Source organism: Varanus komodoensis, unplaced genomic scaffold, assembly GCF_004798865.1.
Source record: "Varanus komodoensis strain SLA01 unplaced genomic scaffold, ASM479886v1 scaffold7_3, whole genome shotgun sequence".
Lineage (NCBI taxonomy): Eukaryota > Metazoa > Chordata > Lepidosauria > Squamata > Varanidae > Varanus > Varanus komodoensis.
Genome location: NW_025336480.1, coordinates 798,973 through 825,669, shown reverse-complemented (window position 1 = coordinate 825,669; position 26,697 = coordinate 798,973). Strand labels below are relative to the sequence as shown.

General features: G+C 42.7%; 1 protein-coding gene across 6 annotated transcripts in view; it reads right to left on the bottom strand.

Annotated features, from left to right (window-relative positions):
- Window positions 1-9,869: 9,869 nt before the first annotated feature.
- FBXO38 (F-box protein 38) overlaps window positions 9,870-26,697 on the bottom strand; it is a 33,256-nt gene continuing 16,428 nt past the window's right edge. For 4 of the 6 annotated variants that reach the window (XM_044454341.1, XM_044454340.1, XM_044454343.1 and 1 more), the window contains exons 11-22: window positions 25,830-25,972; window positions 24,719-24,938; window positions 23,985-24,104; window positions 21,429-21,608; window positions 19,389-20,090; window positions 14,696-14,796; window positions 14,096-14,198; window positions 13,544-13,710; window positions 12,714-12,859; window positions 12,194-12,297; window positions 11,449-11,562; window positions 9,870-10,746 (exon numbers count right to left, since the gene is read on the bottom strand). In XM_044454341.1, the coding sequence (XP_044310276.1) occupies window positions 10,568-10,746; window positions 11,449-11,562; window positions 12,194-12,297; window positions 12,714-12,859; window positions 13,544-13,710; window positions 14,096-14,198; window positions 14,696-14,796; window positions 19,389-20,090; window positions 21,429-21,608; window positions 23,985-24,104; window positions 24,719-24,938; window positions 25,830-25,972 (2,279 nt within the window). In that variant the 3' untranslated portion in view covers window positions 9,870-10,567. Of the gene's footprint in view, window positions 10,747-11,448; window positions 11,563-12,193; window positions 12,298-12,713; window positions 12,860-13,543; window positions 13,711-14,091; window positions 14,199-14,695; window positions 14,797-19,388; window positions 20,091-21,428; window positions 21,609-23,984; window positions 24,105-24,718; window positions 24,939-25,829; window positions 25,973-26,697 lie in introns of those variants that run through there. The other 2 variants (XM_044454344.1, XM_044454345.1) reach the window with 2 other exon arrangements.

Here is a 26,697-nt window from a genome sequence, read left to right as displayed (position 1 = left end):
CAAGACATATCTTCTACAACTAATATTGTTTATATACTAGATCAGAAATAGAGAAGATACCTGTCTTGGAAAGCAGTTTATCCCCCTTGACCTGGTATTGTTATTCCCTTTTACTTAAAGCATCTGTTGCAAAGAAATTCTGCCTCCGATCCGCAGAACCGTGTGAGCACGAGGATGTCCATGAGAGAAAGCAGTTCCAGCCTTTCAAGTCACATCTTTCTTTGGTTTGTGCTGACACTGCCCGGAGCCATCACTGCAGCTGGCACCGCATCTATTACACCTGAAAGAGGTGTCAGTTTATTTTGCCAAACACTCTTGCAGTTTTAGATCTCTGTCTGAACAATTAAATGTCCTCTAAGAATACAGAAGTCAGCCATCCCTGCACCTTTACAGATTCCCACCCCAAAGCAGTCATTAAATAGCTAGAATGAACAATAAGTTTAGGATTCTTATCTGCTACTCAGGCTGAACTGAAATGAACCCTGCGTGATGCACAACCAAGATGTTGATTCTTTTACTAATAAAAATGGAAGCCCATGGGTGGATCCTACTGCCCTTTTCTATGTTGAGGAACAGTTCTCACCTCCTCCAGTTCTCATGCTTATCAAAAATCACCTACAGATTGCTATTTAAGCTGAAAGCAGGGACCCAAGGTCTCAAACTGCAGAAGGCTCCTTTTTAATTTTGTTATTTTTTGGGAAGACACTTGAAGATGCCCAGAGGTGTCCCTTGAAACAATGCTGAAGGAAAGAACTTGAGAAGGAACCTTTTTTCTCATGGTTTTCAACACTGGTGTTCATTTCACTGGCCATTCATCTTCTGGAGGAAGGAATCTGAAAAGCAAGAAGGAAAGTGAAGCTAAATTGTTACTTTACTAAAATCCTCTCAGAATGAATTCTCTGCATGAAAGAAGGTAAGGCCCAGTCTCGCTTGGCTTCATCTCCATCAACCTCCCTTCAGTGTAGAAGGACATGTGCTGCATTGAAAGCGCATTCGCACAGCACGGGGTGAGCAGCTTCCAAGAGTCTGGAGACTGCGCTGCCCTCTCCTGTGCTGCACTCCTGACCACCACTGAATTGGCCATCATCACAGGCAAAATTGGAGGGATTTAGCAGGAAAAGACTGCTTCCCGCCTCATTATTATTATTGTTATTGTTAAATTTCTGTTCTGCCCATACCCAAAGCTATCTGGGCAGTTTGCGACAGTCATCATAGAATCATACACTCAACTCACCCTACAGATTCAAACCATGCCTGACCCTGCTTAGCATCCAAGATTGGACAGGATCAGGCGCTTCAGGCTGCACTCCAGTTTGCTGGCAGCTCAGAGGCAATGCGTGGGTTAAGCTAGGATGTGTTGTTAACTCTGGATTGCTACACCCCTGAACAGTCCAGTGTCATGGTAGCAACCTCTGGACAGAGTGATCATAGGCTGTCAAGTGAGAGTGACTGTGAGGAACACACCAGTCGCAATGTGCGTGGGCCGACTCGTGCCTGGCCAATTATGGGTTAATGAACACAGGCTGGGACAGTGCTCGCAAACTGGGTCATCGTCTCCTTCCTGGTATCTGTAGCCTGACCTTGCCCTACTTCTTCTTCATTTCCTAGATCCTTCTACCACATGATCTCTTCCTTTTCATCTGGCATCTTCCACCCCTCCTTTACTAAGCAGCCCGCTTCTTCTTCCTTCCCTAATTAAGGCCCCAACCAGCCCGTTCTACTTCCCTTCCCTCTGCTGGCCTACCCTTCAGATGCTTGTGAGCTACAGCTTCCATTAGCTCCAGCCAACATGGCCAATGGTCAGGGCTGATGGGAGCTGTGATCCAAAACATCTGAGGGGACCTTGCCTGGGGAAGGCTAATGGAAACATTGCACTTTCTGGCCCTTTGTTCTCGGGCCTTTCAGTCCTGCACAGCAGTTGAGAATCAGGTACGGGACCGGCGATCGGACAGGAAGCCTGTTATGCAGCTTTCTCAGTCTGATGCCTCTGACCCTGGCAGTGGAAAGGACCGGGAGGGGGAGGGGGATGGACATGGCAGGAGCATGAACATTACATCGGCTGATGCTGAGACGACAGATCCAGTGGCACTTTGCAGTCACCTATCGAACTATTTTGAAAGGCACTTGCGCCCCAATCCTGGCACGGCAAAGCATGAAATGTCTGTAGTCTGTCTAAACCGAAGTACGAAGCATCCGCTGTGTGACGGAGCGCCAAACGGAAAGCCAACAGAAGAGCTCAGCATGGCGTTTTCTTGCCTGCTGCTTCTAACTCCGCAGATGACTGGCAGTCGTGGTTTTTACCAATTTGCAGCAGCCACTTCCATTGTTGAAGCCAGCAGCTACACATTGTGTGCTCCTTCCTGAAAACACACTTGGACCTACTAGGGAGCTAATCAGCTCCATTTATATCACAAGTAACACGTTAGTAATTCATACAGATTTGTGTATTTTTGGGCAGTATTGAAAACGCAGCACACGCACACCGAGAACTTTCCTGCCTAATTTTTTTTATTTATTTTAAATAAATAAAAGCATGAAGCAAGCTGCTTTGACCAAAATGTGTTTTTGCATTATAACTAAAAACAACTGATCCCAACTGGCAAATAATTTTAGCACTTTATTCTTCTTCAGTTTTGAGTATTTTTAATGGGAGTTCATTTTTAGACTATTAAAGTTTATGAAGCAGCTACATCTAGTGGTACAACAGGACAGTGCAGTAAGAGTGGAATTTATTTATTTATTTATTTGACTGAAGATACCCTGATGGTTTCTTGCTTAATTGAAGGACTTAATATGCAAATAGAAATAGAGCTGGGCATACAAAACTTTCTAAAGTTGCATGTCAGAAATGCTAGGATGGTTTCCAGACATGTAAGAAAGGTATCACTGGTGCTGAAAAATGATTGTATTATGTGCCCGAGAGACTTTCTTTATATTTGACTGGGGTTTCCTTTGCTCAGCTCTTCTAAACTGCCTTTGTAAACATAAAAGCTGTTAAATGAGAAGAGGAAAATCCAAGCCAGCATGGAAACTATCCAGGGTGCCAAATTGCCTTGCCAATGTTTAGGAGTACAACATCCATCTTCTCAGACCATTGAGAAGGATTGGCAGGATCTTGCTGTCATAGGATGATAAGTGTTGTAGTACAAAGACCTGGAGGACATGGGTTTAGGGATGCTGGGTAACTATTTTTCTGCTTTTAACTTCATCTCCAGAGTAGTGGTGAGGGAGAAGGATTCTGGGATTTCTTAATTATTGTTCTTTTTATCGTTCAACATGTAAATGCAACATGGGGATTTGGGTAAGTTCAGGGTAATTTGGTGGAAACCATGATTAAATGTTTTCAAAGTCAAGCATACAGAAAGAACAATCTTGCTAAAGAAAAATCAAGTTAGCTTCTGCAGTGGTAAGGCCTTTCTCACTGATTTTTTTAGACCTGGCTTGCTTATTTAGTTCACTTCTATACCACCCAATAGCCAAAGTGCTATCAGAAGATAAACCTGCAGAAAGGGATGATTCAGGAGATCGTGCATACTTGGGATTTCAAACCGCTTCTGCCAGTGTGTACCACCAAAGCATGCAGCACTTTGAATAGCGTGTATTGTATCCATCTCCGAAAGGAGACTGCAGAGCTGGGAAACGTGCAGAAAGGCCAACAAAAATACCCAGAGCACTGGAGCAGCTCCTGAGGATGGTGGTAGACCATGTCTGGGGCTTCCTAGTTTAGAAGAAAGGCAAAACAAACAGATGTGACAAAAGCATAACCATTATGCATGATTTGGAGAAAGCAGAGGGTAACACCTGCTCCCCTCGCATAATACCTGCGTCATCCAATGTATGGTGGGCGATTCAAGACAGACAGAAAGACCAAATTCTTCTTCAGATTATAGAGGACAAGGCCATACCATGACTATGCTAATCAAAGGCAACATGTCTACACACAATTTAGATTAAGCGAACCTGCATACGTGCCCTTCCTTTGTACACGAGGGCAAGAAGCTCTGCAGAGACCCCCCCCCCCCGGGCCATGCTTGCACCTGAGTGGGATTCACCAGGCACATGTCCCACCTCAGTTTCCCCTGTTGAGTATATGGTCAACTACTGTACTTGTGACATACATGACACTGAGCAAGGCCACATCGGGGTGTGGAGGCATGAACAAGGTACAAAAGGGAAGGGGAAAAACAGAGCAGATGGGAGTAGCCTGGGATGGAGGGAAATATAGCAGTTAAAATGTGGAAAGACATGCTTTCCAAGCAAATGAATTCTTGTCCTAACATTCATGCCTTTTGATTGCTTTCCATATGAATCAGAAGGGGAAAGCTTTGCTGATGGGAATGGCAAGGTAAAAAGGTTTATAAATGAGTTCCAAGAACTCACCTTCTAACATCTTCTCTTATAGATTTGCATACTTTCAGGATAGACAGTGTGTCCATCCACCCTGTAATAGTTGGGAATGCTGGACTGGGAGTAGAGAAACATGGGTTCAGACTTCTAAACATCCATAATGCTGAGTGGCTTTGGGGGAGCCACTGCCTCTCAGCATTACCTACCTCACAGGATTGCTGTGAGGATAAAATAGAGAGGGGGAGGATTATGCATGCAGCCATGGGCCCTTTGGAGGAAAAGGCAGGATGCTAATGTAATACATAAATCTCATGAAATCTCTCAGCTTGCAATCAGCACAGCCTACCAAAATCAGGCTTCAGGGCACCCACATCACTTGAACATACCCTCCTCTTGCAGAAATACCAGTCTTGAACAATACTAATTCCAGCAACCAGCGTAGACCCAGAATTGGGGGACCAGCCCCAAATTGTGGTCTGGGTGGCCCCATGCTTCAGGCAGCACCCAACCGATGCTCAGTGCTCAGTAAGCCTGGAGCACTAATTTCTGTTCAAAGCTTCGAACTATGTGAAGTGTGTGTTGGCTCAACAGCAGATTTTCCACTTGTAAAATCGATCAAATTTTTAGTCTACTCCTTGCACACTGTCAGACTATGTAATTAGAAACTATTTGTATCCATTTGTACAAAAACTCTGCTGGCTTTAGGAATAACTCAACAAGCTTAATTTGCAAAAAAGCTGTCTCAGGTGTATTGAAAATTACTGATTCCCCAGCCTTGCAAAGTGAATGTTTTATAGTTGAAAGAACTGCCAGTAAATGTTTTGGGGCACATTTTATGCAAGTTCCTGAAAGCTTAGGAACTAATCAGAACTGATTAGTTGGTCTAATGATGAATTTCCTCCTCTTAATCTTTTTATACTGATAGAACTTTTTGCTTCTTATCTTTAGCAGCTCAGTCCAGCCCCAAACTGTAAAGTCTTCGGGTAAGTAGGGATTCAGAGTGTATCTAGCATCTTTTATTACAGGAAAGCGGATGGTTCAGATGAGTAGATTGCTGAAACGTAAGCTCAGTCCAGACAAGACCAAGATGCTATTGGTGGGCAGTTTCTCAGAGCACCTGGAGGATGTTCAATGTGTTCTAAATGGGGTTACGCTCCCCCCGAAGGAGCAGGCCTGTAGCTTGGGGGTTCTTTCTTGATCCATCTTTGTCACTTGAAGCTCAGCTGGTGTCAGTGGCCTGGAGTGTCTTCTACTGGCTTTGACTGGTGGCTCAGCTATGACCTCAACTGGAAAGGCCTCAGTAATTTATGCTCCGGTAATCTCTAAATTAGATTACTGCAACATACTCTACATGGGGCTGCCCTTGAAGACAGTTCAGAAGCTGCAGTTTGTGCAGAATGGGGAGCTGAGTGGAGCCCCTATTAGTGCGGTTTTGGGAAGGGGGAAGCACAGCACTGGAGGATTAACTGGCCGGTTGGGGAGAAGAGGGGTCAGATATTTGACTGGTGTCCCCTCTTCTGGTTCTTCCTCCAACCAGAAGGTACCAGGCAACCATATCAGTCTGGACTGAAATGTCAGATTGGCTCAGAATAAAAACCTCTCTCATCTATGATATGACAGTGGATGGGGGGGGGCAACCTGGCTTGTATCGCTGAGACCTGGGTGGGAGTGTTGGGAGATGTAGTTGTCTCCCAGATGTGCCCCCCGGGTACTCAGTTCAGCACCAGCATTGTGCTGGGGACTGGGGAAGGAAGGAGTCGGTGTCGTCTGCAGGAGCCCGTTGCTGCTCTCCAGGCTCCCTCTCCAGTCGGAGACAGGCCTTGAGTGCTTGCACCTTGTGCTGGGCGATTGAGACAGACTGGGGATTCTGGTAGTGTACTGTCCACCCTACTGAGGTTCGGTCTCTCTGCCTGAGCTGTTGGACATCATCTCAGGTCTGTTGCTTAGAGCCCCCAGACTTTTAGTTCTGGTGGATCTCAACCTCCATGAGGCAGCTCTTTTGTCTGGTGTTGCTCAGGACTTCTTGGCCACCATGGCAACAATAAAACAGAGGATGTTAATAAATGTCGGCAGGTTGCCAGCATCCCCTTTTTGGGACAGGTGCTCAAATGGGTGGTGACAGAGCAACTCTAGGCAGATGGCACTGACCATCTAGATCTGTTTCTGACTGGTTTCAGGGCTAGTTTCACTACTGAAACTGCACTAGTTGCCCTGTGGGATGAGCTTTGCTGAGGGAAGGAAGGGAGAGTGCATCCCTGCTCATTCTCCTAGACCTCTCGGTGGCTTTTGATAAAATCGAGCACAGTATCCTTCTGGATAGGCTGGCCGAGTTGGGAGTTGGGGGCACTGCTTGGCAGTAGTTCTGCTCCTACTTGGCCAACAATTTCCAGAAGGTGGTATTGGGGGAGTGTAAGTCTGTGCCATGGCTGCTGTGCCATGGAATGCCACAGGCCTCTACTCTCCCCCATGGTCTTTAACATGAAACTGCTGGGAGAATCATCCAGAGGACTGGGCTGAAGTGTCACCAGTACACTGATAACGATCAGCACTGCCCCTCATTGTCACCTAATCCAGGGGAAGCGGTGATGGTTCTGAACCAGTGCCAGAGCAGGGGGATGGAATGGATGAGGGCAAATGCACTGAAACTTAATCCAGAGAAAAGAGGCAGTTCTATTGGTAAAGTGGGTCCTCAGTCTGGCTGGAGCATACTTGGCCTGTCCATGACAGGATCGCACTCCCCGTCAAGGAAAGTTTGAGGGAGCTTCTGGACCCAGAGCTGTCCCTGGAATAACCAGGTGGGTTCTGTGGCCAGGAGCCCTTGCCACCAACTCCATTTAATCCATCAAATGTGCCTCTATCTGGACTGACAGAACCTAGCAACAGTGCACTGGTCACTTCTCATTTGGACCACTTTAATGCACTCTGTGTGGTGCTGAAAATGGCCCAACGTTTCAGCTGGTGCAAAATGGAGCCACCCACCTATTAACAGGCATTTCATCTAACACCTATACTCTATCAGCTCCATTGGCTCCTGGTTGTGTTCCAGGCCAGTTATGAGGTGTTTATGTTGGTATATAAAGCCTTAAACGGCTTAGGATCTGTATATCTGATGGAACACCTGCTCCAATATAGACTTCTCTGATCACTAAGGTCAATGGCCAAGATCCTCCTTTTGGGGCTGCCCCTACAGAAAGTAGGGAGGGCTTCCTCTGCTGCGGTGCCCAATTATGGAACCAGCTCCTGAGAGAGGTGTGCCTGGTGCCAAAACTCTGTACTTTTTGGTGCCTGGCCAAGACCTTTTCTTTTTTCAATATTTTAATGGTTAGAATGTTCTTATGTCTTTATTTTATAGTATATGACTCCTTGGAATAATTACTTTTATGGTATTTTTATTTTTGAGTATTTGTGTGTTCTTAGTAATTATTTGAATTAACTATTTATATTTAATTTTATTATGTCAAGCAGTTATGATTATGTGGCCACTGTTAATATGAGGACAAGAAGTGAGTACATTAGTGGCCAGGAAGTTTTTAGATTTACTTAAAATGGCCCTTTGTAATTATGTTTATTTTGTTTTTACTGTTACAGAATATTGCATTTTGTAATTATCTATTGTAAGTATCTAAACATCTATTTTTTTTGCATTGCTTTATTTGTAAACCATTCTGGGAGCCATGTATGGCTGTTGAATGGTATATAAAAGCAATTAATAAAGAACCCAGATTAATAACTAGGACATGTAGTGTTAATAATGAACAGTCTGCTGCCTGCAAGCTTCCAGACCCAATTCAAGGGACTGATTTTAACCTATGAAGCCTTAAGTGACTTGGGACCACAACGCTTGACTTGGTGCTTCCCCTAACCACAATCTGCTTGCACATGGCAGCCAGCGCCCAGGACTCCCTCTGAGTGCCAGCTCCACCAGAGGCTCAGAGGGCAGCTGCAAGAGGGAGGGCTTCATCTGCGGTAGCCCCCCTACCCCACCCGCCCTTCTGTGGAATAACCTCCCCACTCATCTGCCTGGCTCTTTATGCTGAGGCTTTAAAAAATATACTGGGCTATCCAGGTGTTTTTCTTTCACAGGGTTATTCTTCACAGTATGCTTTAGTTCCTTCTGATAACGTTTCCTTTAATAAGATTGTATGGTAACTTTACTGCACATAATTGTATTATTTTAATAAACAATTGTAAACCACTCAAAGAGCTTTGGCTAACGTGTGGTATAGAAATGAAGTAAAAAAAAGAGAGGAGAGGAGAGAGGAGAGGAGAGGAGAGGAGAGGAGAGGAGAGGAGAGGAGAGAGAGCGAGCGAACACGCTGCCCCATAGCCAGAGGCTATGTAGCAGTAGCAATAATCATTATTATTATCTAGTATGGGCAACTGCGGGGTTTGAGAAATCATATTCCGCTACCATGCCAGTAACAGGAGTATTCAGTGTTGCCCTGGCTCCAGGAAATAGAATCTGTCATTTCAGTTTAAGGAAACATGATTCTCATGGGAAACTTCCAGGCGGTTTGTTGCTCCTTGTTACAGTGAGGCTCCCCAAATATGTGCTCCTGCACACTCCTACTGCCCACACACTCTAAGGGACATAAAAGGAAAGTGAGTTTTTCAGGCTGCCTCCACAGAACCCACAGCCTGGATTCTATGACCTTCACTCTTGCATTGCATATTCAATCATTTGAATGCATAAAATTTAACTATCGCTTCCGTCATGAAAAAGCGGAGAGATAAGTTCTCCAGAGAGGAACATAACCGGAAAAAACATGATTGGAGACCAATCATTTGCCTTTTCTATCTGCTGAATAGGAACCTGCTCATATCCAGTTACGGCTAACTGCTGGATCTTTTATTTGAACCTTGATTATATGTATAACATCACTGTGTCAATGTCTAAGTCAATGTAACTGGCAATCTTGTTTGTTCAAATGCCAAATTATGCATGTATTTGAGCTATCTATCGCAAGGCTATAAAAAAAAAAGAGGCAGTACTGGACTAGAATTTGCACGTTCAAGATTTACAACATCCTGAGTTGGATATTCAAACAACAGTGTATCAACAGTGGAGCTTTCTGTCTTTTTAAAAATAACAAAATCTAGCCAATACGATGTATAAAAACAACCTCGGCTATTAACACAAAAAATAAATGCATTCTGCCAAGATTTTAATGTAGCAAGTTATCATAGGACTCGACTGCAATACTGTTGTTGGCATCCGGCAGGACTAAAGGTGATTTGTGTTAGCCGTTTCCAAGTTATTACATGGCTACTGCTGTTATTCCATGTAATTTGTATGCTTCCATCCTGTAATGGTTATTCAGGTTTATGACTCCTGTAATCTTAGGACGAGAACCCCATAATATGTTCTGGAGACAAAGATGAGCACTGCAGCATCCAGACAGAAGTAACATGAGCAGCCACACGTGTAGAAGGGGACCCATGCTCACTGAGCTGTCCGGGAGGTACTGGCATCTTTTGGAGACCTATTTCCCACAGTATGAGAAACGTGCAACAGAAAACAGTTTTCAGTTTATTGCTTTTTATTAATCTTGCACACTCCGGCCCACAAGCTTTTTAGTTCAATAAATTCTGAAACCACAGGTTGGTCTTAATTTTTGTTTTGTTTCTTAAATAAATCTTTTTGACAGCTTGCTATAAAACACTTGCATGGCTTCTCTTCCCACTTCTGCCATTCTTCATTGGTTTAACTTCTCTGTGTTATTCCCCTTGAAAAATGCACAAGACTCAAAGACTGTTCAACATATTTACTCAGAATGGACTCTTAGATGCTCAAGAGAAAAAAAAGGCACAGATTAAAAGACTCCTGTGGTTCCTGAACATGGCAAATGGGTGTTCTGCATGTGGCAAACCAACAAAAATACTGCTATGAATCATATGGACTAAGAAATTCAAACTTCTTTCCCTTGCCATAATTAGTTGCCTTCATTAAAATGGAACTTAAATTAAATTTCATAATATAAACATATGAAATAGAGTCAGCTTTAGGAAGATTTTTTTCTGTGTAGAGTCCTCTGTATACGATGCAACTTCTTACTGAACATTGACTACAAACTATTCCAGTAGGTGTTGGTGGCAACTGTGAGCCACACAAGTTCCAAGATCTCTCAGTGCACTAAGGCAGTGGAAGGAATCCACGTGCTTCTTTGCTGGCAATGCCAGTGGAAAGGAGGAAGAACTGGAAGCCCGCAGCCTCGTCCATTCAGATGTAATCATCCTCTACTGGCTCTCCGTTAACATCACAGTAATGGATGAAGATGGCTACCACCCGCTGGAATACTCCTTTCTTCATCTGACGGAGCTCTGAAATCTCCTCCCCTATAGTTTCCATGCAGATGTCTGCTGACAGCTGTCCTTTTCTTCGGGGAGCATATATAGTTGCTGAAACACATAAGGAGAGAGAGTGTGAGAGAAGAAAATGGAAGCAAAAGGAATCCATCGGAAATCACACTGACTTTTTTAAATCAACAAATGGACTTTGCCTCACTCTAGACAACCAGCGTTACAATTTAAATATAAATATAAACATAAAGAGATAAACAAAAAGGCCAAGCCCAATCTAATCATCCGGAAATTTACTCTGAAAAATCTCCTAGCAGTTCTTACACATGAAGTATATGCAACAGTTCTTTCCTTTGGCTCAAGCACATACTGAAATTGAAAAAAAAAAAAAAAAAAGTCAGGCTTTTTTCCAGGCTTTCCCGTTGTTGAATTTTGCTGCTCTCAGAGCAATGTAGTTCCTTTCAGTGATGCATGCTATAAAAAAGGTTAGTCTCACTATCCTGCCAAATCTGAAAAAGCACTCCTATAGCCTATTCTGGGGTAATACTGCAGAAAATAAAATTCAAATGTCCTTACTAGCTGTAATTATATGCTGCATCCCAAACAGCAAACAGATGATCAAGGTAAAACGCATTCCCTATATAAATGTGCAAAACCAATACAAAGCACACTCTGTAAGTTCATCAGCAGCCAAATGATAACTTTTTATTAGTAATGTATCACCAATTACCATTCTATCCACCAGCTCAATGCCTTTGAACAGATGTCTAACTCACATATGCCAAATAAGTAAACACTTACTTTTTTCATCATCCTCAAAGTCGTATCTGGCATAGCCATTCGGCTCAGCTGTCCTCAGCGACCTCAACCAAGGGAAATCCGTAATCATGGAGTACGGGGCCCCATCCACCACCCCTGCAACACAGGCAGTCAGTGCAAACAAGGCTCCTTTTACCATGCAGCCCTCCTCTCTGCCACAGATCTGCCAAGGGATCTGCCTTAGATCTACACACAGGCTCTGCCTGTGGTGAGGTGGTGCACGGAGGTGCAGAGACCAGACTGCACATGCCCAGCCTCCTCCTCTGCGTCCCTGGCTCTCCATGCGTAAGAGGCAGTGTGTGGCCTGTGGGTGCAACCTGATTGCGTAACCTGTATCCCGCTCACTATGCAGGTCTAAGCTTTAACACATGGGGACAATGGGGCCATCAAACACAGCCTTTCTCTTCACTTTACCCGCTGATCAAGATCTGGAATTGCAACACTCAACTTCTGCACACGCCCACGTTCTTTATCACATCCCATGATCCAGTTCTTTAAAAAAACACAGTCATCTCACACCCATAACTTTCCATTTAAATATTTCATTACAAACACTTGTTATATCTCTTCTGGCAGAAGTCCTCACAGCTCGTTTTAGAATGGCTGGTTTCTAACTATTTGATCAGAAGGGGGTTTTTGTGTGTCTGTCTGTCTGTCCTGAGCAGGAGTCATGGTTTTCTTGAGAAATATATACAAAGATCGTTTTCTAGCTCTGGGTAATGCTTACCTTCTAGAGTGTAGATGTCTCTCCCCCAGGGGTACTTTGTATATTTTTTCAGGTCATCCTCTGTTCGTGTGGCTTCAGGGAAGAACTCGTATTTGATAAGCTCTCTAAGGGACGAAGAGAGAGAAGGAATATGAACACTGATGGAATGTATGTGCTATCAACCGAGCAGCTAACATGATGGACAACGAGGACAAATCCCTGGACTTGGCCCTAACTTCCTTGAATGGGCTTGCATGGAAGGTCCCATACAGCTGAGAAGATTTAAGAAAATAAGGCTTCAGATGGCTCACTGGGTTCCATATAAGATGCAGATATGATGAGTCATGCTGACGCCTGAGGGACAAAACTGACTCCATCAGGACTGAAACCTGATCCCCTCCCAAAAGCAAGTGATGAGGTCGTCTCAGCATCAGTCCAAGCCAAGAAACAAAACATACACGGGTCAGGGTGGCAGACAGGACTATTTCCTCTTGGTGTGATCTATTTAGAAAAAGAGAGGAGGAGTCCCATACAGACTTACTGATTAATGTTTGCTATTGTGTCCATCCAGCTGCGAATGCGCACCTTGTTGCGAACATTTGGAGGGTTACTAAACTCATGAATCACACAGATGTGGTATGGGTAAGGCCCACTGAATATCTTTTGTTCTAGAGTCAGCGTGTCAACCTGTGGAAAAAGGCACAACATGGCTATGAAGCAACAGGGAGGAAAATGCTCCTATATAATTTGAAGGGTGTCTCTGACCAGCAATCCTCTCTCATTCTGGCCTGCAAATCCCTCCATATACCATGTATTCTACTTGTCCAAGACTGAACACAACTCCTATATGGGAGAAGGCTGAGGCCAAATGGGAGTTGAATGGTCCTTCCTTCTGTTACCCACTTCCTTGAGTTTCTTCTTGCTCTAAATGAAGTCAAAGAATCCCTTTTTGTCGATTTTAGCATTCCTTGCCAGACTAAACTTTTTTCTGGACCTTCACTCTCTCTGGACCTTCACCTACCTGCTGCCATCCTTGTGGGTTCAGGCAGTTCTAACATACTCCACTTTCAACTCCTGTATGTAACTCCTTTGAGTCGCAGCTCATTAGAGAGCTCCCTTTCATTACACAAACTTGAGGGGACAGAATGCTTGCAATGTCCGTAAACAAAAGGATACCCAGCATATAACTTTTTCAAGATTGGTGGGAAAAGCATCACTATGAATGCTCGTGAATTAACTGACAGACAATCAAGAACTGATTTCTAAGATCTGCTTTAATATCTTCTAAAGTCTTCATCTTAAAAAAAACAAAACCCCAGACAAGAAGAATATAAGAAGTTTCATTCATTTAAATGAAAGCCACCTGGGTACCTGTTGCATTGGACGAAGGTATATTATCCGGTTTCTCTCTGGTGGCATCCTCAATATCTGATCCAGTACCTGATCCATATTTAATTTCTTGCACTGAGCATAGTCAAATCGATTGACAATTGGTGCATTCTCTACTTTTAAGTGCTTAAGGACACGACATCTGGTGGCTACAAGTTGTAGAAAAACAAAATGATGAGTAAGCAGACATAAAGACATATGTAAAGATTAAAGCTTAGCCACACATGTAACTAAAAATGGACTTATTCTATTACAAAATGCTGGCCATACTGCAGTGCTGCAAAGATGGAGGTGTGAGATCACCAAAACATGTTGTTGTTTACAAGATATTTCAGCATCAAGAACTGTTGACTATTTGCATTTGCTTGTGCTACTAAAATTGGGAAAGTCAAACTAAAAGCATCAGGAAATTAATAGCATTCAGATACTATGTTCAAATAAATGGGCCAGACCTCCTGTGGTGCACCTAGTTCGGGTCTGGTGAAAAGAGACTTTTAAAAAATCCCCAAGTGCCAACAATCCAAACATACCTACCATGAATGAACATCATCTTGGGGCAGTCTTTCAGCACGAGGTCTGTTATGCCACAGTTTGTTAAGGTGATCCCAACAAGGTTTTTTGACTTCAGTGTCAGAACCTAGACAATTTCATTTAATTGTAATTAATTTATTTTTTTAAAATGAAAGGCCATTATATTAACTGCACCAATAAACACTAACATCTGGGTGGCAACTATTCTATGACAAAAAGGGGGCAGAATTATTGTGAAATACTGAAAATGGTGGGGAAGCACCCGAGCTCATAAAACAGAACTGGTTAATTTCTTTCTGCATGAGCTTCTTTCTCACTGCCTGCTGGCATTTGTGATAGTCTTATCTGCAGAAAAGGCACTGCCAGGTTCCAGCTGTTACTAAAATATGCATTATTTACAGAGTGCTTAGCAGTAGGAGAGGTTGGGAGGGGAAAACAGAAAAATAATATGTTTGATATGTGCTTAGTAAAGTTAGACAGTGTCCTGTACAAAAGTGCAGCTGGTGACGAGAGAGAAAAGGCAGAACGGGAACCCACTGCTCCTGTGGCTTTGATGTGTCCCCATCTTGCTCTGGCTTTCAGCCGAGGGCTAAAATGGTCTACCTGAATGTGGTCATCCTCAATCACGGGGTCGCTGGTGCTGGTGGACTTGTCAGCTGTCCGCTTCCTCCTCACTGAATGTCTGGGCTTTGGTTTGGTTGCTTCTGGAAAGAAAAATAAACGACAGAAGCTCTTCTCATTAAGGGACTATTTCCTGAACTGGAGAGGATAAGGCCTTCTTGAAGAAGGGTATCAGAATGGTGGGTTAGGACTACTGGTGGGTTTTCAAAAGAAATGCGTGTTCAAAAAACGCAGTGCATTGGGAGATGTGGTTTCATTCTGAGCTCAAATTCCACTGCTGAGCACCATTATGCATTCACTTTTCTAAGACTGCTCTCACACTTATTTACCAGGAAGGAAGTCTCATTGAACTCAATAGGACTTTGCTAAATTAAATATGCTCAAGGGAGAAAAATGACACCACACTGGGTGAACATTTTCAGAAAGTAAAATAATGCTCTTGGTTATGCTATTTTTAGGGCTTAATGAGGAACTTAGGAAGCCTACTGTTAAAAACTGAGTCTACTGAAAGAAGTCATGTGACAGGTGCTAACCAAGAGGGGGGTCATATTAAACCTCTAGCTGTTAATCACCCACGGACTTACAGCAATTTGAAAATATTTTAACCACTGAAAATGTTTCAAAGGATACAAGGCCTCAGTACACTTAAAGATCATACAAATACAGGTATGATTATGGTCTAATGCCTCCTTGATTTAGAGCCTGTTCAAAGTTAAGGAGCAAACTGCAAATTATTTAACCCATGATTCACCACATTGCAAGTGTTACGCAACCTTTTTGAACATTCAATTTCCTATTAGACCAATCATGGCTTGCTATTTAACATCCAAACGCAGACACTTTTGCACATAACGACACCCTGGAGTAGCAGTTAAATATGCGTTTATTTATTTTATTTCTATACTGCCTATTAACTGAGATGGTTATCAATGAGTTGTCGTTGAATTGTGAACAATTGTTGCCTTGTGAATTGTCATTATCTGGGGACCCTATGCTAAGGTTTCACTAAGATCTGTTGCCCATAAACAGCCCAGAATTCACAACCATGGGTTTTCTTCCTGGGTTATTTAGGATTAACAAATTCTCAGTGCAGTGTTTACACATGATGACAATGCATAATTCAGCAACCAGTGACACAAGGACAACTCCTATAGTTTGAGCTGGAACTCTGAATGGGAAACTGAATACTCAGAAACACCATGGCATGTGCTATAGCAAGTCTTGGGTTAATTGCCTTAACCCAGGATTTGCTACCATTACATGCAAACTGTATAATCAGCTATATGGGTCTTCAGATAAGATGGATAATAAAGAGCTTGTTATAGCATTTTTAGGAAACCTTTGTGAGCTATCACCTTCAGAGATCTGGTCATGGCCATGTAAATGCAACATCATTTACAGCTTAGACAAGGATGAAATTTGGAATCTCTGATAAGAAGTCGCTGCTATGTGTAATTTTTAAAATATGGTGATATGGCAAAAGAGTAATAACAGCTATCAAAGAATAACTAGCAGTTCCTGCCAAAGCAATCTAAACTGTCTTTCCATTTTACATTTCTATGGTGACGGCTTACAAATGCCTTAAATTCTGCATGTGTAAAGTTACATTTATCAGCTGCACAGATTCTGCCAGAGATGAAGTGCTCTGTAAACATTGTTAAAGGGTTATATAGTAAATTTTTAAAAATTAAAAAATCTCCTATATCATTTTGCAAATGGCTAGAGAGTTATGAGGGGACATTGCTGTATAGGGGAAATTCAGTGTTACGATCTCTGTGCTCTTTTTGTTTAGATTCACTTCCAAAACTTTTTTCCTTGGGCTGCACACCTGCAGGGAAATGATGTTTACAAGAGTTCTGTTCATGGCAACAGACAAGAAAATGGGGCAGAACTTATAAATATCGCCTTACTGACCACATACAGCAATGATGACAAAAAAAAAAAAAGAATAAAGATGGTAATGCCTGGAGAAGTCACTGTACTTCTACCACTCATACAAAAACAAAACAAACTAAACAAAAACCTGTTCTATTAACAGGCCAAAGGAGGTCAGTAAAACAGCTATACTTCTGTTAAAAACAGAGCACCAATCCAAAACAAACCCTTAAAACCTTGTAACAGGAATTACAGGTAAGATAAAGACAAAATGTAAACAAGAAGAGTTTCTCAGAAGAGTGCAGGCACTATTTTCTTTACCTGAAATAACTTTTGAAAGAAGAGGATGATTTTCCTTAATACATTATAGGGGGAAAATCTAGTAGGATTACTGGAGGAGTCTGCCCAAGGAAATTCCAACAATGCAACTGGGATATTTAAAAGCTGCATTCACTAAATTTCAGCCATAGTGGTATACTGGCAAAGACTGTTATTTTAACTACAATTTTGCATTTGCTAAATATTTCTTTAAATGAATACAGGATAATAGATGAATTCCACTTGTGTCCTTCAGATGCACCAAACACAAGTTTTAAGAAATTACCCTGAACAAATAAAGTTTTAATTTGTAACACACTTCAGAGATGAGTAAATACAATTCATACTGTATGTTTTCAACATTAAATGACAAACCAAATAATAAGCAGGCAAACCGAATTAACGCTTTTCTTTCAAGTTCTACTGATGGGTGTGTTTCTGTGACTTAGAATCACAGAATCAATGAGTTGAAAGGGGCCATGAAGGCCACTGGGTCCAACCCGCTGCTGTTGCAGGACACCACGTTACACCATCCCACTCAGATGGCTGTCCAGTTGCTTCCTGAATGTCTCTAGAGTGGGAGAGCCCACCACCTCTCCAGGCAGCTGGCTCCACTGTTCCACTTGCACTACCCTTTCCTTCCTGCCATGTTCAAGAAGTAATGATCTCGCTGTGCCATGAAAAAAGATGAGCAAATCCCCGTATGAACGTATTTAGGTAACAATGTTGAACAAAAGAAAACTATTTCAGCTACTATCCACTCAACATACGAAAAACAATGGGGTTTACATTGCCATCTGAAGGGAACTTTTAGAAAATTACACATATTAAGGCAGAATAAGCATGAACACACTTGCAATTACAGTACTATGATTAAATAAAATGATCAGTGGGATTATGATTCTCCATTAAAAGAGTGGGAAAGTCCATCCAACAGCCACTTTGTCTGAGTAGACAAAGCGCATTGTAGAGTAACTAACCCAGACTAGAAGCATGTTTGCTATTGCTTAAGCATATACCTCCCTTGTGTGGTAGAACGTGGCAACAGGACGTCAACTGTGGATGAATGTGGGGATGGAAAGAAGACAAAATGCCACGTACTCCACACCTATCTGTACCCATATAACACACATGAACATTCATACAAGGGAGCCTTGTGGCTAATGGGGCAGGCTGAAAATCTAAGAATAAAAAAATAAAATAAAACATATAAACAGGGGCTGACATATCTGGGGGCAAGTCAAAAATGTGTGGCCAGTGGGATATGCCCATGTCCAGTTGTTTGTGGAGCCTTGCTCCTGACCTGGTGCTACATCTTGGAAATGCAACAGAAAGGCAGGGGCAAACAGAAGCACCACAGCTGTTTTCTGCCAGGTGGGGCTGGCAACATGTGGCAGAGCTGTGCTGGATTGCCCCGCCTCTGTGCCCGCTGCAGAGCTGAAAGGCAGACCTCCTGGTAGGCACAGAAACAAAGCAATGGGCCACAGCCATTCCCAGCCTGCTCAGCACCAGGGAAGGGCAGTGGAGGCCTGTCTCTGTCTCTGCCAGGCAGTGAAAATGCCAAATGCCTTTGCAGTCCTGCTCCAGCTCAGGCCTGGCAAAGGGCAAAGAGGCTTACTTCTGCCACTAACAGAGACAGGTCTCCTTGCCTGCACTGGCTCCCTCTAGAATGCAACCAGACACAAGCTTGTTTCCGCTCTCTGCTTAAACTCAGCCTCTGGAGCAGGGGTCCTCAAACTTTTTCGATAGGGAGCCAGGTGAAAGGCAGCAGCTACACGCGTGGGCCAGCGGGGGGGGGGGGGGCTGTGCACGCAGGCCGGTGAGGCGTCGTCGGGTGAGAGCGAGGTGGCATTGGAAGCGCGTGGTGGCGGCTCGCTCGCTCGGAGATCTCCCAGCGAATCCAAAACCATCTCCGAGCGAGCAAGCCACTGCCTCCAGCCCACGCTGCAAACTGTGGGCCGTAGTTTGAGGACCCGTGCTCTGGAGGAAGCCTCAGGCTTATTGCACTGCAGGGAGCCTGGTCAGCCTCTTGCCAGAGAGACAGCGAGATAGCCAAGACCTGCATCTGCACTTGGAAGAAACCTGGACAAGGCAAGCATTTCATTTCTTTTAATAGCACCTTCTCCACCAATCCTGGTCACGCTTGGTCACCTTGCACTTTCCTTTTAAAAACAGCTTTCAAATCAACAGCTACCAGAGGCTGTATTTCAGGAGGAAGTTTCCCAAGAGGATATTAGCTCTCTCCCACATCACCAGCTCAACTATCACCAGCCCAGCAGAGTGTTCATTATTCCATTTCTATTCAGGCACGCAAGGATCTGCATAACAATTCTAAAAATTCTGTTCCGACAAGTGTTTTTCCTTTATACTTCCATTCCGCTCCAGAGCAAGGCTGACAGTACTATAATGCATCCAGCCCTCTCCCTACTCAGACAATACACAGTTTTGATACAAGACAAAGACTATGTAAATGCAACCCTACCTGATTGAGATACCAGAGGCACATGGGAAAGTCTGCTTCTGGCTCTCGTTAGAGGTCTGCGGGGGTAGTCTTCGTTGTACTCCACTTCCTGCCTCCCTTGCTGCGAACTAGCGCTCTGGTCCTCAGCAGCAGTCCCACAGACTCTCTCATTAGTCCTCTCGTGGCCGGCCTCGCCTGGAGAACCACAGTTTGGCAACGTTCGCAGGGAGAATTCTGTCCCTCCCATATTTGGCCCATTCATACTCCGGGCTCCACTGGTAGATGGGCATTCACCATCAGCGGCTCCGTTAGTCCTCCCAGGCTGGCTCGGGGGCGTATAGCAGGAGCACCTGGAGCACAAAGAGCTCTCCTCTTCTCTCTCGCTGGAGCCTTCGCTCCTGCAGGGACACTTCCCAGAGTCCTCAGAAGCCACAGAGGGGGCCTCGCCGGAGCCATCAGCTGTCCGCACACCATCAGGGCTTTGCGAGGAGGCAGCAGTGCCTGAGGTCGCTGGAGGCCCCGTTTTGCCACTGTAGCCCGGGTAACAATCTTTGTTTTTATTTCTTTCCGTTGTCACATCACTGGCTGCTTTCATGTCTGCTTTAATCTGCTCACTGGTGACTTGACAGCCCTTTTCACAGCTGCTTTCTTCAGAAAGAAATAGTTTCACCCGGCTGGCATTGCACCTCTTCCGCAGCGGAGCTTTGCCTTTGCCACTCACTGCTGCAACCACATTGGACAGAAGGGGAAAGCATTACAAAGGGATAGCAAGGCATGCAACACGGAGCTACGGCTATCACAGGGGTATCCTGTGAGACGTTCAAAGAGCAATCATTACAACGGGTCTCAGGTGGAAAGCCCCAGATCAGAGCAGATGCCACTGAGAGAGGCTACTTCAGTTACCCACACGCTCATGTCTTCAGCCCTTAATTGTGCCACACACAATTAAGCAAGTTAAAAGCCTTGGATTAGTTAGAATTTTTCTTACAGTAGCTGCCTGGGTGACAGCAACATCCCCACCTAAGAAAATAAACCATGACATCCACTGGAGAACAACTTTAATTTCCTGAACATTTTCATTCTTCTTGGAATATGTGGTAGAAAATAGATTCTGATAGATTCTCCTTTGTACCTAATGCAAATACTTTTCAGGTTTTTATCAGTGTCTTAAGGCATTTCACATACCTACTAGAAATAAATATTAAAACATCTGTCCTTATACATTTCAGTAAAGCATTTGACAGTATTCATCAAAAACCACTTGTCTGGTTTAGAGAACTGTATATCTAAACAAAGCTTGAGTTCCTGCACATCCTTTTTCAGCAAAGGAGAAAGAATGCTTCCATTTTCATTGTATAACAGACCACAGACCCACACACCATATGAGCTAAGGAAGATGTGATGTGTTCTAACCACAGCAAATTAAAGCAAACTAAGATCAGACCATGGTTAAACTGGCATGTTATTTAAAATTTACAGACAGCTGCATAGTTTGAAGAAGAAGTTAATGCACAATCCAATTTATGATTGTTTAAAATGCGATACTGCCATCTGTTGTCATTGCTGACTGAATATGGAAAGAATGCCAGTAAGATGTTTCTTCACAAAACCAGGCGAATTTGTGGGAAAGGGTGCCTTCTACATAGGGGGAGAGGCAGAATACTGGTGAAAGAAGACTAAACAGCAGTAGAAAATTCCATTTAATTAGGACTTAAAATCAGTACTAAATATGAATACTAAAAAGAGTTTCACTGTGAAGCCCAAATAGCCCTTTGTCTAACAGAACTACCACTACTTAAGATATTTTGGTGGCAACCAGACTACTACAATAATGTAAGGTGGCATTATGCTCCTGAAAGGAGGTTCAACAAGCAGTTGGTGATCTGTGGAAATATGGAAAAGGATCAAAGAAAGAGGCACAAAATCTTTCAGTCTATCAATCTATCAAATGCTGAGCCACATCCACTATGAGTTCTCTTCCATATAACCTTCTTACTGACTATTCTGTGCTACATAGCTCAAAAAGGACTATTTTCACTACATGGAAATAAGAACTCTTACCGGAGGGCTCCCGAATTTCCACGGGATCTCGGACTCTCTCCTCTCCATCTGAGTAACTTTGTGCAATACTGTTGGTAATACAGGATCTTGAGGTTGCCATGTTCTCATCTTCATCCTCACTATCTGAATCATGAACAGTAATTGGTGCTAGATTTACATTAGGTTGAAGACCACTAGGCCCTGAAAGAAAATGTTCAGCAAGGTATTATTACACTTTCCAGAGTCTGCAATATTTTGACCAGCCCTGGCTGATTTTAAACACACGTGCAGACTGGCTGGGTGTTACGAGTTTTGCACGCCTACCAGAGGAACTTCTGTCATCCACATCTTTTATCTTCTTCTTTATGCTCCCCTCAACACCAAGACACAAGGAGGAAGAGAAGAAACAGAAGAGTGAGCACTCTAATTTGCTACTGTCTTCTTTCCTCCCTCTGCTATCCCCCACCAGTCTGCACTATACAACACACTTTACAGTCGCAGCTGGTGTATCACCAGTAAGGTGATAAAAATAAAGATGATGTAAAGGCACACATTATCTCATAGTAATGGGATAAAGGTGGTAATGAGAGGCAGGCTGAAGGACTCACATAGTTGAAAACCACCACCTGTTCATGGATGGGGCACCACAGGTATGCAGTAGTCTCTGTAAAGCACAAGCTCTCAGGAAGAGGGGGGCAGTCATGGAGATGTTTGCAGGGGTTGGTGGCAGGGAGTACAGAAACTGCTAGGAACAGAATGACGCAAAGAAGAGTGATCTGAATGAGGCCCAAATAAAAGCTGAAACATTGCACAAAATTGGACATGTGCTCAGAAACACTAACTCAAATGCTGAATTTTTCTGGCTGCACAACTAGTAGAGTGATTGTAAAAACTCAGTGTAAGGCCTTCCTATTTTCCAGTACTCAGTACTGTCAAGCCCGGGTACGGTGGTGGTGGATGAAGAAATACCACTGAAGCCAGGCTGCATTCAAAAGTAATTGCTGTGCTATTGGTACCGGCCAGCAAATTGGAAGGTCTTCAAAGGCTTGAGAAAAAACTGTTACAGACATGTATCCTTATTAGATTTCTGCTAAGAGAATAGCAAGTATTTGATCTCAACTGTTACCCTTCCAGCATTTACTGAACAGAAAATTATCAGGCTGAAGCAACTCAGTGGCCTAGTGAGGAATCTAATTTGTTTAACTGACTAGCCAGTGAATGTACTCATGATTAAAACACAATTCAGGAATAGAATTAAGCACACCAACATAACAGCTTACAGAATGGCCCTGTTCACACACCATGACAGCCCTCTATGGCTGAATTTACTCTGGGGATGCTGTGCCAGGCGATTGGCAAATTCTGACAGCCTCCACAGATAAATCTCTCCCCTTTTCTACAGTCACAGAAGGCTCCAGATCTGTTAAAAGCAGGTGGAGTTCTGTCATCCCTTTTCACCAGCAACCATTAACCTAGCTCAAACCACCTCAACTGCTTTTCTGCCTACAGAAGAAAAGATATGAGGTCAAAATCAGTTTGCACTTGCAAGAAGAACAGCAAATGGGAAGAAGATTACTCAGGTGTGATTCTCTGTACTAGAAAAATGGCCAGTACAGAAAGGGCTGAATCCCCCTTTCCTTAGTCAGATAAAATTCTGGGCACCTTAGGTAGTGAAAACACACAAAGGCCTCCCACTCTGGCCTTCAGTCACCTGACATCTGAGATCCTGCTTCAAGAAAATATATAACTAGGTGTCATAAAGCAAACAACAAAGAACATGAAGCCAGGATACTTGGAATCATTCTTCTACACAAATCCAGCAACTTTTAATCTGAACTTGATTGTCTATAGTATTACACAAAAATGAAGATTTCACTGTAAAGAGAGACATATGGCCACAAGACCACCCATTCAGGATAAACATATACTGGAGCCCTTGTCAAATGCATAGCAAAATTTCCTGTACCAGTCTACTGCCAATAAAATAGCTGATTAATTATATTTAACAAGTCGTGATCAAGTTCAAGCTATGCTACTGTCACTTGAAATTTACTTATTTCACAGATTTGGTGAGAGAAGGAACAGCTGTAGGGATTTTTATTTTCCTATAGTAACTCTAAAACTATGGAATACAGAACATAGAAACTCTAAATTAAGAACGGATGCTTGAGTTTTCTCCTCCTCCCTCCCAACCCCTTTTCCTTTCTTGTGTACTTCAGATGGCCAGCATGAAGGAAAGGACTACCTCCTGGTTTATCTTTGTTAGCTGCCCTGGGAACCATGTTTGGCTGAAAAGTGATACGTAAAAAAAAAATACTGTAAATTGTTATACGGACCTACCTTACCAAAGTATTCTAAAAATCACTAAGATAATGTGTATAAAACATCCAAAACTATCCCTATAAATACTAAATCTTTACTTCATATTTACAACTCACATTTACTTATCATTTACAGCCTTTAAAATACCTGATTAATTATATTTAAAATGAGTTGTCAATATGTTCAAGCTATATCATTATCACTTGCAGTTCATTGATTTCACAGTTCTTCAGTAGCTTGGTTTTTTACAGTTACCTGCTTGTTCTTCATCAACTTCCATAGGAAGAAGTGCCTGATTAGTTGCAGAGGCTTCACTGTGACTTTCTGCTGTAGCCACTCCATCTTCCTGGGCCACCTCTTCCATATCATTCAGTGCTGCAAAAAGACACAGGAATGAACCAGATAACCCCACAGGTCGGCAGAAGTATTCATTCATAACTGCTCCGCACTCATATGAAGACTTCAAAAGGATCCAGCTAAGGGATAACCACATGTCTTTGTCCAGAAAAGTTTAACAAGGCAACTCTTCAGTAATCTAAAGGCATTTGATTCACCACTATGGTCTAGCTTGTGCTGAAGCCTATGGCTTTAATGTAAGTGCTCTGCAGGAGATTCTCAAACTAAAAGAAGACAGAGAATCTAAGCTGAAGCCTGTGAAGTACTAATGAGCATTCAAATTATGAAGTATTAATGGTGGATATTTTGGCAATGACAACAGTAAGTGAATTTAAGACTGTTACACAGAAATACAAAATCCTTCCCTTGATTTGTCTTGGAGGAAAAAAAAGTATTGGCCAGAATGAATAATGCTATAACAACAGATCAAAAGAAACAGTCCAAGAATATTTTGTAGAGTGGAATTGCTTATTTGACATACAAGAGATGCAACTGTGAATGCTAGGAGCTTTTAAGTGTGTGCACTTGTATACATAGGAACACAATCATTTGGTCAGTTACATAAAAACAGTAAAATGGCTTGCTGCATTTACCCTCTGCTGCAATTTGTTGTTCTTCTGCTTGTTCCTCCTGCCGTAGTTCATTCTCCTCATTTTGGTCATTTGGTTGCTGATGGTTGTTATGGTGTATATTTGCATTATTGTTCTGGTGATTATTATTGTTGTCATTATCGTTGTTGGAATTCTGATTGCTGACCAGTGCAGAAGAAACGCCAATTCCTGTGCCTGCGCTTAGACCTACACGGGCACACCCCTGAAATACATGAAATGATCACTGACTGACAGTGCAGGACAGACCTGAGAATCAGATGCTGTTCAGTGATCACTTGACCCCTTTGCTTCTTTGCCTGTCTAAGGCATTTGTCCTTTCCCTAGTATGGCATGTGGACTGTTGTCAAGTGTGAGATAAGAATGAAAAGTGGAATAAAAGCTGCAGATGATACAGATGCAGATAGGATTTCCTAAAACAGTAGGAAGCAGGGCTGTGCCCTATAATCTCCTACTGATGAAAGGACTTGGGTGTGGGGGAGTGGAGGCTCTTCCTCCCAAGGGAAAGGTTGTAGGCTCCCCAGGCATGCTCTGTTAGTTTCCCCACTCTCAGCTCTTTCACAGTACTCTTCAAGTCATGCTGACAAGCAAGACAGACAGACGCACAGAAGTGTGAGACATTATTGCACTACAGAATGTATGCAACTGATGTAGGTTTCCTACACTTTCACTCTTGATACAGTTCAATGCTACTAGAGTATGAGATTCATTGGGTATCTTAATATGCATTCAATGGGTATCTTAATATGCTTGGATAGATGGACCGAAGTCCTGCAGTGCCTAACAAATGTTGGGAATTCTAGGAACTTTTCCGTCAAGTCAGAAGAAGGGAGAACAACAACAAGGATGAGATCATTGCAACAGGACACCTTCTCAGAAAGAACAAATATTCTTATAATCAATACCTTGTCTAATAGTACTAGTATAATATGCAATACAGGGCTAGTTTTAATCTTTGTGCTATTCCGTTTGTAATCAAGTCACTGAAGTATGTAATTAATTTGAATGTTTAAAGCCAGCCAGGTGCAGTACTGTTTAATTAGAATGTTAAGTGTACGCCAACACATTTAAAGAGTCTCGTATTTTATAAACTTACCTTGGGAGGTTCCCGGAACATCTGGTCCAGAGAGATAAACTCCAGGCTTGGCAGTAATTCAATAAACTGACTAAAAGAGTCTAGCTTTATTGCATGGCACCTCACCAAGGTGAGATCAAATAGGCGAGTCCACCTTGAATGATCTGTTGGGGGAGGAGGAACAAGCAAATAGCTTTATTTATTTATTTAGGAAGCTTCTATGCCACCCCATTCGCTGAAGCCTCGGGGCAGCTCACAACAATAAACAAATAATCACAATATAAAAACAATATAATTTGAGTCGACCTGGCCAAAGAATAAAATAAATAAATAATATTAACAATTAAAATAATGCTTAAATAAAAAGATCTTCACCTGGCGCCGAAAAACAAATGAGACTTATCACAAGACTGCTTACATTTTTCCATATCTGAATACCTTTAACCTTCTTTCTCCAATTCTCCCTGAACACTGTTCTAAAACGTTGTACTCTTAGGTTATTCTGATCCATCTACTCTTTACTAAGGGCATCCAACTACTTTGAATGATGAAATGTAAGAGTCTAATATCACCCAGATTTTCACTGCTGGCAACTGGGAATGAGAGGTGGGGGACCAACTGTATAAAACATAGTTATTTAATTTTATACTAACCAATAGCTGAGGCTTTCTGGGCAGTTAACAAAAATTAAACTAATATTAAAGACATATACAAACAAAATTAAAATTTTAAACAACGGAACCGCAATAGCAATTGCAATGAAATCTGCAAAGAAGTGGTACAGAGTAAAATGCAATATATAAAAAATGTTAAAAAGTTAAACTATTAAAATATTGGGAAAACAAACACTGGGCACTGAAAAGAATACAAGGTAGGCACCAAGGACACC